The sequence below is a fragment of the Ranitomeya imitator genome, chromosome 9, assembly GCF_032444005.1.
Source record: "Ranitomeya imitator isolate aRanImi1 chromosome 9, aRanImi1.pri, whole genome shotgun sequence".
Taxonomy (NCBI): domain Eukaryota; kingdom Metazoa; phylum Chordata; class Amphibia; order Anura; family Dendrobatidae; genus Ranitomeya; species Ranitomeya imitator.
In genome coordinates this window covers 120585593-120600066 of record NC_091290.1, presented here as the reverse complement: position 1 = coordinate 120600066, position 14474 = coordinate 120585593, and the positions used below count along the sequence as shown (strand labels likewise).

Here is a 14474-nt window from a genome sequence, read left to right as displayed (position 1 = left end):
TTAGATGTAGATCTTCACTATATTTTACGTACATTTTTTGCACAATTTTATTGCATATTTGTTGGGCCTTTGGAGGCCCCTTCTGCTAACTTCTGCCTACTTTTATGAAAAACGGAGAAACCATCGGAAAATCAAGAGGCGCAGTCCTTATTAAATTCCTCTAAATGTTTTTTTCTTACCTTAAGGAGAACGAATGAAGCTTTCTTAACAGAACTGTGAGAATCTCCATCAGTGCTTCTAAAGAAATGTCATTCTTCTTTAATCTGTGTGTAAACATTACATTAATAAACAACAATAATCCCAAATTTTCCTATGAAATTAATAATTTACGACACAATTTTCACATCCCTACAAAATCCTCAACAACCAAACCAGTTACCATAATGCCCCATAGAAAAATGTCTAACTTTGTATTGACCAATATCTGAAAAAATATGTGTTTGCTGCCCCAACTCTATATCTAAACACCCTAGCCAGGGCAGAGTAGCTCATTAGCGCCTCCTGGCCACCAGGGCACATCCACTTCGATCACAAGTAGTGTCAGACTGAGCAACATTGGACCCATCAGAGGACTTGATTCTGAGGGTCCACCTTTCATCTATACAAAACCAATTCATTACTGAGAAGTCTGCAGCTCTGGATGCCTCTGACTGAGAAACTAGGGTCCACTGGAGGATTCTCCGCTTCTCCGGACGGCCAATCCAACCCTGAACGCAAGAGTATTTTGTAGCCCCCCACTGGCCATCAGGGCACAACCACTTGGATCACAAGCAGTGTCAGACTGAGCAACATTCGACCCATCAAAGGATTTGATTCTCAGGACCCATCTTTCATTTATACAAAACCAATTCATTACTGAGAAGTCTGCAGCTCTGGATGCCTCTGAATGAGAAACTAGGGTCCACTGGAGGATTCTCCGCTTCTCCGGACGGCCAGTCCAACCCTGATCGCAAGAGTATTTTGTAGCCCCCCACTGGCCACCAGGGCACAACCACTTGGATCACAAGCAGTGTCAGGCTGAGAAAACATTGGACCCATCAAAGGACTTGATTCTGAGGGTCCACCTTTCATCTATACAAAACCGAATTCATTACTGAGAAGTCTGCAGCTCTGGATGCCTCTGAATGAGAAACTAGGGTCCACCGGAGGATTCTCCGCTGCTCCGGACGGCCGGTCCAACCCTGATCGCAAGAGTATTTTGTAGCCCCCCACTGGCCACCAGGGCACAAGCAGTGTCAGACTGAGCAACATAGGACCCATCAAAGGACTTGATTCTGAGGGTCCACCTTTCATCTATACAAAACCAATTCATTACTGAGAAGTCTGCAGCTCTGGATGCCTCTGAATGAGAAACTAGGGTCCACCGGAGGATTCTCCGCTTTTCCGGACGGCCAATCCAACCCTGAACGCGAGAGTATTTTGTAGCCCCCCACTGGCCACCAGGGCACAACCACTTGGATCACAAGCAGTGTCAGACTGAGCAACTTTGGACCCATCAAAGGACTTGATTCTCAGGACCCATCTTTCATTTATACAAAACCAATTAATTACTGAGAAGTCTGCCAGTCTGGATGCCTCTGAATGAGAAGCTTGGGCCCACTGGAGGATTCTCCGCTTCTCCGGACGGCCAGTCCAACCCTGATCGCAAGAGTATTTTGTTTGATAAACTCACTTGATATGGTTCACATGGTCAGTATTTTCCAGCAAAGCACAAAGCTTCTTAAGATGTTCTACACGGAAGTTATATCCGGATAATCTGAGTGATTCAGAGACATAATGCAAATTAGGACTTGGTGCTGAAAGCTCATAGAAATCATGATCATGAAATATAATAACGACTGCATAAGAGCAAAGAAAGGCGCCAGTAAAACAATGCACTAAACAGGCAAAGCGGCAGAAGTATGATGACCCTCGTACTTTGATGTAGGCAATGGCTTTTGAGAAGCGAGCGGCAAGATCACAGAAATCATGAGATTCATAAAAAAGACCAGGAGAAATCCCATTCATGGGATGTCAAAGAGTCAAAATCAACCTCAAAGAATATATCTAATAGGACTAAATAATTACCTTATTTTCCTCGGCGAGTCTCCAGCAGAACAGAAAACAATATGGATCGCTTCATTTAGTTCTAAACTAGAAAATTTAAAATATATATATTAGGGGTCAATATAATCCAATTACTTATTACTAGCCAAAAAGTACCTTCATGGCGATGGTCGGCAAGTATGCAATATCCCTGCAGCACTCCCGCAGGAGAAGCGCAGTATTACACAGTTCTGATTTTCTGGGTAATGCACAGAGATAGCGGCTCATCCAGAAAGAGAAACCTTTTGTATGTTAGCAGTGAGATGTCAGGGACTACAATGGCCGGCCGTGCAGCCGAGTAGAGCGACAGTCCGGAAAATTCAGAGGGGTTAGAAGAGGTTACCAACCCAGATTAAACTGTGCATACAAAACTCTGCAGTCTCCAAAATACGTCCTTTCTTAAATGGAAAGTATCATCAGAAAACAACATATTGTCTAAATCGGGTTTTTATGAATAATGATGGTTTTTATGGGTTTTTTTTTTCAATTTCCCATGTCACTATCAATAAAAAAAAAGAAATCTCGCAATTTTCACACCGGCTACTAGGTATACAGAACTCACACATCCTGTTCAATACTGAACACTTTTCAGCAGACTCATTATCATCACAGACAGGATTACAATGACATAACACCTCCATACAGTATGTACCATATCACATTAGTGACGCCCAGATAGCAGAGCATGCTTAGTTAAGGCTTCTATAAAAACAAATAGGGTCTGAGTCAGTCTATTAGGCTATGTGCACACGTTGCGGTTTTTACCGCGGAACCGCGGCGATTTTGGTGCTGCGGGTCCGCAGCAGTTTCCATTGCGTTTACAGTAAACATGTAAACCAATGGGAAACCGCTGTGCACATGCTGCGGGAAAAACCGCGCAGAAGCGCAGCGGTTTACAACCCGCAGCATGTCACTTCTTTGTGCAGAATCGCAGCGATTCTGAACCCATAGAAATGCATTGATCCGCTTACTTCCCGCATGGGGCTGTGCCCACCATGTGGGAAGTAAGCGGATAATGTGCGGGTGGTACCCGGGGTGGAGGAGAGGAGACTCCAGGCCCTGGGAACCATATTTGTGTAAAAAAAAAAGAATTAAAATAAAAAATCATGATATACTCACCTCTCAGCGCTGCACGCGGCCGTCCGGTCTCAGGTTTGCTATGCGACCAGGACCTGCGGTGACGTCGCGGTCACATGACCATGATGTCACCGAAGGTCCTTCTCGCACAGCATCTTTGGAACCGGACCGCCGCCTGCAGCGCCCAGGAGATCCGGACGTCAGAGGGTGAGTATATCATGATTTTTTTTTTTCAAAATTACTATTGATGCTGCATATTGCTGCATAGGCAGCATCAATAGTAGGGGTAAAATCCCGCAGCGGAACCCGCAGGACAAACCGCAATAAATCTGCAGGGAGAACCGCAGCGGGTTTGCCCTGCAGATTTATCAAATCCGCTGCGGGAAAACCCACAGGGACCCGACGCTACGTGTGAACATGGCCTTACTGATAATGTTGGTGCGCTCAACAGTGTGCCTAGAGGCCAGTGGGGATATTGCAAGTTTTTTTTGTATACTAAAAAAAAAAAAATAAAAAATCGCATAAATTAAAAATCTGATATAAAGCATTTTCTGAGCATATGGAACAGGAGCTTATGTACCACACGTATAGAAATCATGATGTGATGTGTGTGAGGGACTGCAGATTTCCTACATGTCATCATAAGTAGAAGCAGTAACCGCACAGACGCCATGGTGTCCTCCAGGGCAGAAGGGGCATCGCCCCGGGGCCCTGCCACATGCAGGAGCCACCAAGAGTCATACTGCACAGGAGGAGAGCGGGGAAATGCCGGCACAGGAGGAGACTCTGCAGCTGGCAGCACAGTGGCCATTTCCAGAATCTTCCAGTCCCTCCTGCAGTCAGTGCTGACTGACCTGAGGAGATTCTTCCAGGTTGCAGCTTGGTGCACGCTGGATACCTCAGGCTGCTGGGTCCTAGTGCCCTCTGCCCCCCGTGCATTTCCCTCAGACACTGCCTGCTCCTCACTGACTGCAAACTTGGTAAGTGGCTGTGGTGACTGTGAGAGGATGGGGGTATTGCAGCGGCTCAGTATTGGGGTATCAGGTGCTGTAGGACACATATGGCAGCAGCGGCTCAGTGTTGGGGTATCAGGTGCTGTAGGACACATACGGCAGCAGCGGCTCAGTATTGGGGTATCAGGTGCTGTAGGACACATGGCAGCAGCGGCTCAGTATTGGGGTATCAGGTGCTGTAGGACACATATGGCAGCAGCGGCTCAGTGTTGGGGTATCAGGTGCTGTAGGACACATATGGCAGCAGCGGCTCAGTATTGGGGTATCAGGTGCTGTAGGACACATATGGCAGCAGCGGCTCAGTATTGGGGTATCAGGTGCTGTAGGACACATATGGCAGCAGAGGCTCAGTATTGGGGTATCAGGTGCTGTAGGACACATATGGCAGCAGAGGCTCAGTATTGGAGTATCAGGTGCTGTAGGACACATGGCAGCAGAGGCTCAGTATTGGAGTATCAGGTGCTGTAGGACACATATGGCAGCAGCGGCTCAGTATTGGGGTATCAGGTGCTGTAGGACACATGGCAGCAGCGGCTCAGTATTGGGGTATCAGGTGCTGTAGGACACATATGGCAGCAGTGGCTCAGTATTGGGGTATCAGGTGCTGTAGGACACATATGGCAGCAGTGGCTCAGTATTGGGGTATCAGGTGCTGTAGGACACATATGGCAGCAGAGGCTCAGTATTGGGGTATCAGGTGCTGTAGGACACATATGGCAGCAGCGGCTCAGTGTTGGGGTATCAGGTGCTGTAGGACACATACGGCAGCAGCGGCTCAGTATTGGGGTATCAGGTGCTGTAGGACACATGGCAGCAGCGGCTCAGTATTGGGGTATCAGGTGCTGTAGGACACATATGGCAGCAGCGGCTCAGTGTTGGGGTATCAGGTGCTGTAGGACACATATGGCAGCAGCGGCTCAGTATTGGGGTATCAGGTGCTGTAGGACACATATGGCAGCAGCGGCTCAGTATTGGGGTATCAGGTGCTGTAGGACACATATGGCAGCAGAGGCTCAGTATTGGGGTATCAGGTGCTGTAGGACACATATGGCAGCAGAGGCTCAGTATTGGGGTATCAGGTGCTGTAGGACACATATGGCAGCAGAGGCTCAGTATTGGGGTATCAGGTGCTGTAGGACACATATGGCAGCAGCGGCTCAGTATTGGGGTATCAGGTGCTGTAGGACACATATGGCAGCAGCGGCTCAGTATTGGGGTATCAGGTGTTGTAGGACACATATGGCAGCAGCGGCTCATTATTGGGTTATCGGGTGCTGTAGGACACATACGGCAGCGGCTCAGTATTGGGGTATCAGGTGTTGTAGGACACATATGGCAGCAGCGGCTCAGTCTTGGGGTATCAGGTGCTGTAGGACACATACGGCAGCAGAGGCTCAGTATTGGGGTATCGGGTGCTGTAGGACACATACGGCAGCAGTGGCTCAGTATTGGGGTATCAGGTGTTGTAGGACACATATGGCAACAGCGGCTCATTATTGGGGTATCAGGTGCTGTAGGACACATACGGCAGCAGCGGCTCAGTATTGGGGTATCAGGTGATGTAGGACACATGGCAGCAGAAGCTCAGTATTGGGGTATCAGGTGCTGTAGGACACATATGGCAGCAGAGGCTCAGTATTGGGGTATCAGGTGCTGTAGGACACATACGGCAGCAGCGGGTCAGTATTGGGGTATCAGGTGCTGTAGGACACATATGGCAGCAGAGGCTCAGTATTGGGGTATCAGGTGCTGTAGGACACATATGGCAGCAGCGGTTCAGTATTGGGGTATCAGGTGTTGTAGGACACATGGCAGCAGCGGCTCAGTATTGGGTATCAGGTGCTGTAGGACACATATGGCAGCAGCGGTTCAGTATTGGGGTATCAGGTGCTGTAGGACACATATGGCAGCAGCGGTTCAGTATTGGGGTATCAGGTGCTGTAGGACACATGGCAGCAGCGGCTCAGTATTGGGTATCAGGTGCTGTAGGACACATACGGCAGCGGCTCAGTATTGGGGTATCAGGTGTTGTAGGACACATATGGCAGCAGCGGCTCATTATTGGGGTATCAGGTGCTGTAAGACGCATATGGCAGCAGCGGCTCAGTATTGGGGTATCGGGTGCTGTAGGACACATATGGATTCCCCCTCCCTAAGCTGAAACCCAAGCTACGCCCCTGACATCATCACTAAGCCTGAACAATTACTCCATGTGCCATGCCTACCACCCATCACCAGTATCAAAGCAAAGGTATTTTTTTTTTACAACTTATGGACTTTTACCAATCTAATTAGCTGTCTCGTTTTCAGCAAAAAGGATATTAAATAAGTGCAGTATGTGCATATTTATCACACCCATCTGCTTGATGAGAACACTCGTGTTTGTTGTCCAGGCTAAATCAGCCCAAAGATTCAACATGTCTGTATTGTCTTGAGCAGGCTTCACATTAGGGGACAGATGGGCCTGGCAGGATATTTATTTCTCAGTTATACCCAAGATGAGTGATGTTTAACTTCTATATCATTGGGTTTGAAGGAACAGGACTGAAATTTATTTTTCGAAGCTACCGTGTGATTTAACCCCAAAGAGGTCCAACTTTATGGTGTTGGGCACCCTGGCACTGTTGGCAGAACGTGGTACATTTCTATATGGATCCTGTCTATATTCTTATTAGAGACACTTTAGGTCACAACATTTTCTGGAAAGGTTTCCATGAGGGTTGTAACCCAAGTTTCCCAGAATCCTATATGGCAAGGGGTATATGGTAACTTCAGAAGGTTCTTTTTACAAGCAGTGGCATCCATCACAATAGAAGCCAAGCATCAGCATCCATCGCAACAGAAGCCAAGCATCGGCATCCATCGCAACAGAAGCCAAGCATCGGCATCCATCGCAACAGAAGCCAAGCATCGGCATCCATCGCAACAGAAGCCAAGCATCGGCATCCATCGCAACAGAAGCCAAGCATCGGTATCCATCACAACAGAAGCCAACCATCGGCATCCGTCGCAACAGAAGCCATGCATCGACATCCATCGCAACAGAAGCCAATCATCGGCATCCATCGCAACAGAAGCCAAGCATCGGCATCCATCGCAACAGAAGCCAAGCATCGGCATCCATCGCAACAGAAGCCAAGCATCGGCATCCATCGCAACAGAAGCCAAGCATCGGCATCCATCGCAACAGAAGCCAAGCATCGGCATCCATCGCAACAGAAGCCAAGCATCGGCATCCATCGCAACAGAAGCCAAGCATCGGCATCCATCGCAACAGAAGCCAAGCATCGGCATCCATCGCAACAGAAGCCAAGCATCGGCATCCATCGCAACAGAAGCCAAGCATCGGCATCCATCGCAACAGAAGCCAAGCATCGGCATCCATCGCAACAGAAGCCAAGCATCGGCATCCATCGCAACAGAAGCCAAGCAGCTGCATCCATCGCAACAGAAGCCAAGCAGCGGCATCTCTTGCCTGTAGGCTCCATTCTAAAAAAAAAAGTGTATTGCAGTTATCTGTTTTTCACTGCTGTACCAAACAGCAAAAATAGTATACCCAACGTACACTGGCCTAGCACATGGCAGCAATACACTCTTTAGGTTCTCACTGAGTGAATAAAATGGGATATCGGGTTTCTGGTGACTCCATTCTGCTCACACTTTGATACTCTGGTTAAGGGTCTCCCCCATTACCAACATCTCTCACACCCACACATAGGCAGTTCTTAACTTTTGCCCTTCCAGCTAATTAGGCAACTTCTCTTGAGCGATGATAGGGCGTTCAATATTGATCCGACACAAAAAGACGACTAGTGAGGGGGCGTGGCTATGTAGCCGAGCGGAGAGGACGTGTTTTGCTGGAGCTCCCGTGATCCTGCTTAAAATCCTGTAATTTACTCACCCAGGAGGGTTCCTTTGGCTGCCGCTGTGTTCCCCTGGGCACTTGGAGGCACCCGGCTTTAGAGGAGGTGTCAGGCGCAGCTCCGGCTGGGTGAGCGCCGGGGAAGCCAGGACGGAGGACAGGCCTTGAAGGAGACGGTGGCCATCTTTCTTGCCGCGTGTGCCGGCGGTGAAGGACGTGGAGCGGCGGAACTCGGCTCAAGGGGAGTTAGCTGGATGCAGGCAAATGTTATGAAAGGTAATTCAGTGCCACAATGGACATAGAGGTCAGCGCACATACAGTGACCTGGCAATAACCTAAAAAACAAGAACGAGCTCTGAGACGTGGGAACTCTGTTGACCGCAATCCCTGATCCTCTCCAACCACACTAGAGGCAGCCGTGGATTGCGCCTAACGCTGCCTATGCAACTCGGCACGGCCTGAGAAACTAGCTAGCCTGAAGATAGAAAATAAGCCTACCTTGCCTCAGAGAAATACCCCAAAGGAAAAGGCAGCCCCCACATATAATGACTGTGAGTTAAGATGAAAAGACAAACGTAGAGATGAAATAGACTTAGCAAAGTGAGGCCCAACTTTCTGAACAGAGCGAGGATAGGAAAGGTAACTTTGCGGTCAACACAAAACCCTACAAAAACCACGCAAAGGGGCAAAAAGACCCTCCGTACCGAACTAACGGCACGGAGGTACACCCTCTGCGTTCCAGAGCTTCCAGCAAGCAGAAAAAACAAATTGACAAGCTGGACAGAAAAAAAACAGCAAACAAATAGCAAAGAGGAACTTAGCTATGCAGAGCAGCAGGCCACAGGAACGATCCAGGAGGAAACAGGTCCAATACTAGAACATTGACTGGAAGCCAGGATCAAAGCACTAGGTGGAGTTAAATAGGGTAACACCTAACGACTTCACAATATCACCTGAGGAAGGAAACTCAGAAGCCGCAGTACCACTTTCCTCCACCAACGGAAGCTCACAGAAAGAATCAGCCGAAGTACCACTTGTGACCACAAGAGGGAGCTCTGCCACAGAATTCACAACAGGCGAAGCTCCGGGAGGTACGAAAGGGGGACTGCGCGATGTGAGCCCTGAGAAACGGGCCCTGCGCTCCCCCCATCCTTAATACGGTATAACGCCTGATAGTTCCAGCGTCTGCTCCCAAACAGATATATCTCCCTCCGTTCCCGCCATTCAAACATAACTGCAGACATTGCAGTGTCTGATGGGTGGCTGACCTACCGAGCAACACACAGAGACTGATTTATAGACAAATCTATCGCATACCAACATTGTTTGGAAGAGGAACCTACATTTCTATGGTTTGGAAACTAAATCCATTCTGGCTAAAGCTGATAGGTCCTAATGATAGAACTATAGACCAACTAGACTGTTTCATAACATCTGACCCGGAGCCACAGAATATAAATATGTTTTGGGATGCTCTTAAGGTATTAAGGTGTACTTGAGAGCAGAGGTGTCAAACTGCATTCCTCGAGGGCCGCAAACAGGTCATGTTTTCAGGATTTCCTTGCATTGCACAGGTGATAATTTAATCATCTGCACAGAATGATTCCAGCACCTTGTGCAATGCAAAGGAAATCTTGAAAACATGCATGGTCTGAGGCCCTCGAGGAATGCAGTATGACACCTCTGCTTGAGAGGATGCTTGACCTCTACAACTTCCTACATTAAACGTCTGACCTCACGGGAAGATGAGATGGAGAGGCGACTGAGAAACTCAGAAGTGGCCTATATTACTAGCCTAACCAGCGAGAATAGGGCTGGATGGTTACTTTCCCATAGATTATATACTCAATATGTAGATACTAAATCTAAACGTAAACTCTTTTTTACTCGACAAGCATATTTTGAGTTAGGGAATCGAGTAAACTACTAGCATTCATGGTACAACACCACAATGCATCTAATACTATTCTTAAAATCCGGAAACCAGATGGTACAATAGTGACCTCCACAAATGATATACTCCAATGCTTTCAGGAATATTATAAAGAGTTGTATCGCTCTTAGGGGGACCTCGATACACCAGGTTGTTTAGACTATTTATCAGACATTAAGTTTCCTACGTTGAGTCCTGCACAACAAGCTTTTCTAGATGCAGACTTCACTCTGAAAGAGATTAATATGGCTATAGCGGATATGGCTTCTGGAAAGGCACCAGGCCCAGACGGGTTCCCCATAGAAATGTATAGACAATATCGGGATATTTCAGCACCGAGTCATTTCAAGGGATTTGGAGGGGAGGTTCTTTGCCAGACTCCTATTATGAAGCAAATATTATAGTTCTAAAAAAGAAAGGTAAGGACCCCCTGGAATGTGGATCATATCGCCCTATCTCATTGGTAAATGTAGATTAGAAAATTTTTACTAAAATATTGGCCACTAGGTCAAGTACGGTGATACTAGACATAATACACCCAGACTAGACAGGATTCATGCCAGGTAAAAATACGTCCATTAATATTAGCCGGGCCAAGCCGGTAGCGCAATATAGCTCACTGGTATTGGAGAATAGATGGGCTTTGGCCTCGCTGGACGCGGCCAAGGCATTTGATTCCCTTGAATGGCCCTTCCTGTCCGCATGTTTACAGAGATACCGATTTGGCCCCAAATTTCAAAAATGGATTAGTGCAATATATATGAACCCTAAAGCCCGGATAATTATTAATAGTTCCAAAAAAAAAAAAAAGACGGCTAGCGACACCTTCACATCCACGCTTGTACTGCTCGTAACTTTTGTGCTTCCAGCTACTTAGGCAACTTCTCTTGAGCGATGTGCCAATCCGGCACAAAGAACTGACTACCGACACCTTCACATACACACTTGAACTGTTCCTGACTTTGACCTTGTGGCTACTTAGGCAAATGCTCTTGAACGATTATGCGTCAGTTGAGACTGATCCGGCACAAAGAGCTGACTACCAACACCTTTATACCCACACTTTTGCCCCTATGGCTAGGGTTGAGCGAAACAGATCGGACAATTTCAAAAATCGCCGACTTTTGGCAAAGTCGGGTTTCGTGAAACCCGACCCGATCCTAATGTGGGAGGTCGACGATCTTCACGCCAAAGTCGCGTTTCATATGACTCTTTCAGCGCCATTTCTCATCCAATGAAGGCGGAAGCAGAGTGTGGGCAGCGTGATGACATAGGTCTCAGTCCCCACCATCTTAGAGAAGGGCATGACAGTGATTGGCTTGCTATCTGCCAGGGTGGATTTGATTTAAATCTAACTGATTTAAATCACGATTTAAATCACGATTTAAATCACTAGTCAGTAAGGCTTGATTTAAATCAGTGATTTAAATCAAAGTTTCTACCTAACTGAATTTGACTCCGCAGAGGTCCCAGCCTCTTCTTCACGGCAAAAATGTTACAACATGAACAGAGTTGAGAAAAAGACAACATCATGAGAAGTGCGGTGATCTTCATCATCTTCATCACCGCACTTCTCATGATGTTGCCTCATTCGCGCCACCAGGCCTTGCATCTCTTTGTTGCATTGTTTGCATTTTGCACGCATGCCTGCCTTACCGATAGGCGAAGGAGCTTCATTAAAATATTCCCAAACTGGGTCTCTTTTACGGCCTGCTGCCATTATAAGGAAAGAATGTAATAAACCTCAGATCGTACACACAAACAGATCCAGACTTGTCTGTCTGTGGCTATGCTGCAGTATTGTGCTCAAAGTTTCACTTTCATTTTCTTGTCTGCTTGCCCTTCCTCCTCCTCACACTTAGATTCACATTCTTCTTGTGTTGTGCAGATCTATTCCACTCCAAACAATCAGAAACATATTGTCTAACTTCTTGGACTTGGCACTGAAGGGGTTGATTCTGTATTCATAGGTTTGTAGAACAATAGGATTAAGGTCTTTTTATTCGGACTCCCATGACAGCACTACGAGAGAGGGGATCCGCCCTTCAGGAACAGGAAACCTACAGATACAAAAGGGTGGTACCTCTCCCCATGCATCAGTTGGTTTCCTGTTCCTGGAGGGACAGGATCCTACAGATTTCATCTCGTAAGGAGCCCAGGCCGGCCGGTCGAATCTGGTAGCGGGGGGGTCTCCTACCTCGACCGGTGCGGAAAGTCCTGGAGACGCCACGGTGGTCCAGGCTGGACTGCATGTCAGTGGCGTTGGCAGCAGGGAGCAGGGTCCGGAGGATTCCTTGTCTCCGGAAGCCGGCGTTGGTAAGTTTCATTCCCCCCCCTGGGTCAGGCGGCGGCGGTGAGGTGCGGTGGTGCGGTTGCGGCGTCGGAAGTGGAGTCCGTCCGGAGCACTGCTGGGCATTCCCGGCATCCTGCATCGCTCACTGAGCGTTTCCGGAATGCTGGGGCGCCGGGGGTGGAGCCGGCAGGCGCTTCCAGTTTACGGGTTGGCTGCGCATGCGCGGTCTTTCCAAAATGGCGGCGCCCATGGTCCGGTCGCCGGTTCTTCTGTATTACCACCGCTAACATCCCAGCTGCAGCCTGATCATCAGGAACCAATGGGGAACACGCCAGGTGGCCTGCTGACCGGAATACAGGGGATATAAGCAGGTGTTGGCGATAGAAACCCCGCTTTGGGCCACAGCTTCATCATGGCAGATGATGGTGAGCAGCAGCCTCAGCTTCTGGATAAAGTACGGCAGGAAGCCGTGGGAAAGGAGCATATCAGAAGTGACCAGTCCAGCCGTAAAAGCTCGTCCAGGCAAGGATCTAGAGCTTCGACTGGCAAGGAGCCCCCTCGTGTTCCGGTACCTTTTTCTTTGGCGTACACTGGTAAGTGATCTACGTGAATGTTCACTCAGTGACGCGGGCCCCTTATACTTTGTCATTCTAGGGGAAGAGAAGTGCAAAGTCGAAACATAAGGAGTGTGCCCTATGTGAAGTCCCTTTACCAGATTCCTACCCTAAAAAATTGTGTGCCTCCTGTATACAACAGACGGTGAGGTCTACAGGAGTGGAGGGGTTGAGTGACATCAGGCTAGATAGATGGTATCTCCTTTATTGTCCTCCCCTAGGTAGCGGAAGAATCTGCTTCTACGGCTAGTCTAAAGGAGATGATCCGTATGGAAGTTAAGGAATCCCTGCGGTCTTTGTCCCAGGCGGGAAGTTCAAAACAAAGAGCTTCGGTGATCTCAGATTCTTCGGAGGAAGATAAAGAGGAGGGTTCTTATGGGTCAATTCTCTCTTCCTCGTCATCAGAAGAGGACTCTGGCCGATTCTGTCTGCCTCTAGACCGGGTGGATAAACTAGTCAAGTCGGTCAGAGGTACGATGGGCCTAGAAGAGCCTAAGACTCAGCTTTCCCGTCAGGAGCTAATGTTCAGCGGCTTGGAACACAAGAAACGCAGATCCTTCCCGGTGAATGATAAAATTCAAGACCTGATTCTCCGGGAATGGAAAAAAACGGAGAAGAAAGGTTCTTTGCCACCGGCTTTAAAGCGCAGGTATCCCTTTGAAGATGCGGCTGTGGATACCTGGGACAAGGCCCCTAAATTAGATGCTGCGGTGGCGAAGGCATCTAAAAAAGCAGCATTACCTTTCGAGGACATGGGTTCCCTTAAAGACCCCCTTGACAGGAAGGCGGATACCTTCCTTAAAGGTACCTGGGAGATGGCAGCCGGATCCTTGAGGCCAGCAGTGGCTGCGACTTGTACAGCCAGATCCCTAATGGTCTGGCTGGAACAGTTGGAATCCCAGCTTAAAGAAGGCGCTTCCAGGAATTCTATTCTAGGTGCGCTTCCAGTGATTCAGGATGCTGCGGCTTTCCTGTCGGATGCGTCGGTGGACTCGGTCAGAATGGCAGCTAGAGCAGCAGGACTCTCCAACGCGGCTCGTAGAGCCTTATGGTTGAAGTGTTGGTCAGGGGATATCCAGTCAAGATCCAAGTTATGCGCTATCCCATGTAAAGGGGAATATCTCTTTGGGCCAACTTTGGATGAGCTGCTCGAAAAGGCTGGGGATGATAAGAAGAAATTCCCTAATTTGTCATCAGCTGCTTACCGGCGTCCATTCAACAGGAGGAGATTTGGTCGTGGAAGGAAGCGCGCGTCCTCACCCTCTAGAGAAAATTTTAGATGGGAGGATAGACGCAGGAGAGGTACGGGTTACATGTTTCGCCGTTCCTCAAAAGAACGTAAGAAACCAGACCAATGACTAGCGATCCCTGTGGGAGGGAGATTGTCAACCTTCTCTTCCGCATGGACTAACATCACGAATAGTGACTGGGTCCGAGGTATTATATCAGAAGGTCTAAAGTTGGAATTTGTTCACTGGCCTCGGGATAAGTTTATGCTAACCCCCTTGCGTTCCTCCACTATTGAGCAGATGGCCCTAGAGTCAGAGGTCATGACTTTATGCCGTAAAAATGTACTGATTGAGATTCCGGAGTCAGA

General features: G+C 48.3%; 1 protein-coding gene across 2 annotated transcripts in view; it reads right to left on the bottom strand.

The window, feature by feature from the left end:
- NLRC5 (NLR family CARD domain containing 5) overlaps positions 1-14474 on the bottom strand; it is a 108244-nt gene that overhangs the window by 36204 nt on the left and 57566 nt on the right. For both annotated transcript variants that reach the window (XM_069738769.1, XM_069738770.1), the window contains exons 26-28: positions 2068-2133; positions 1673-1756; positions 180-263 (exon numbers count right to left, since the gene is read on the bottom strand). In XM_069738769.1, coding sequence (XP_069594870.1) covers positions 180-263; positions 1673-1756; positions 2068-2133 — 234 coding nt within the window. The remainder of the gene's footprint in view (positions 1-179; positions 264-1672; positions 1757-2067; positions 2134-14474) is intronic.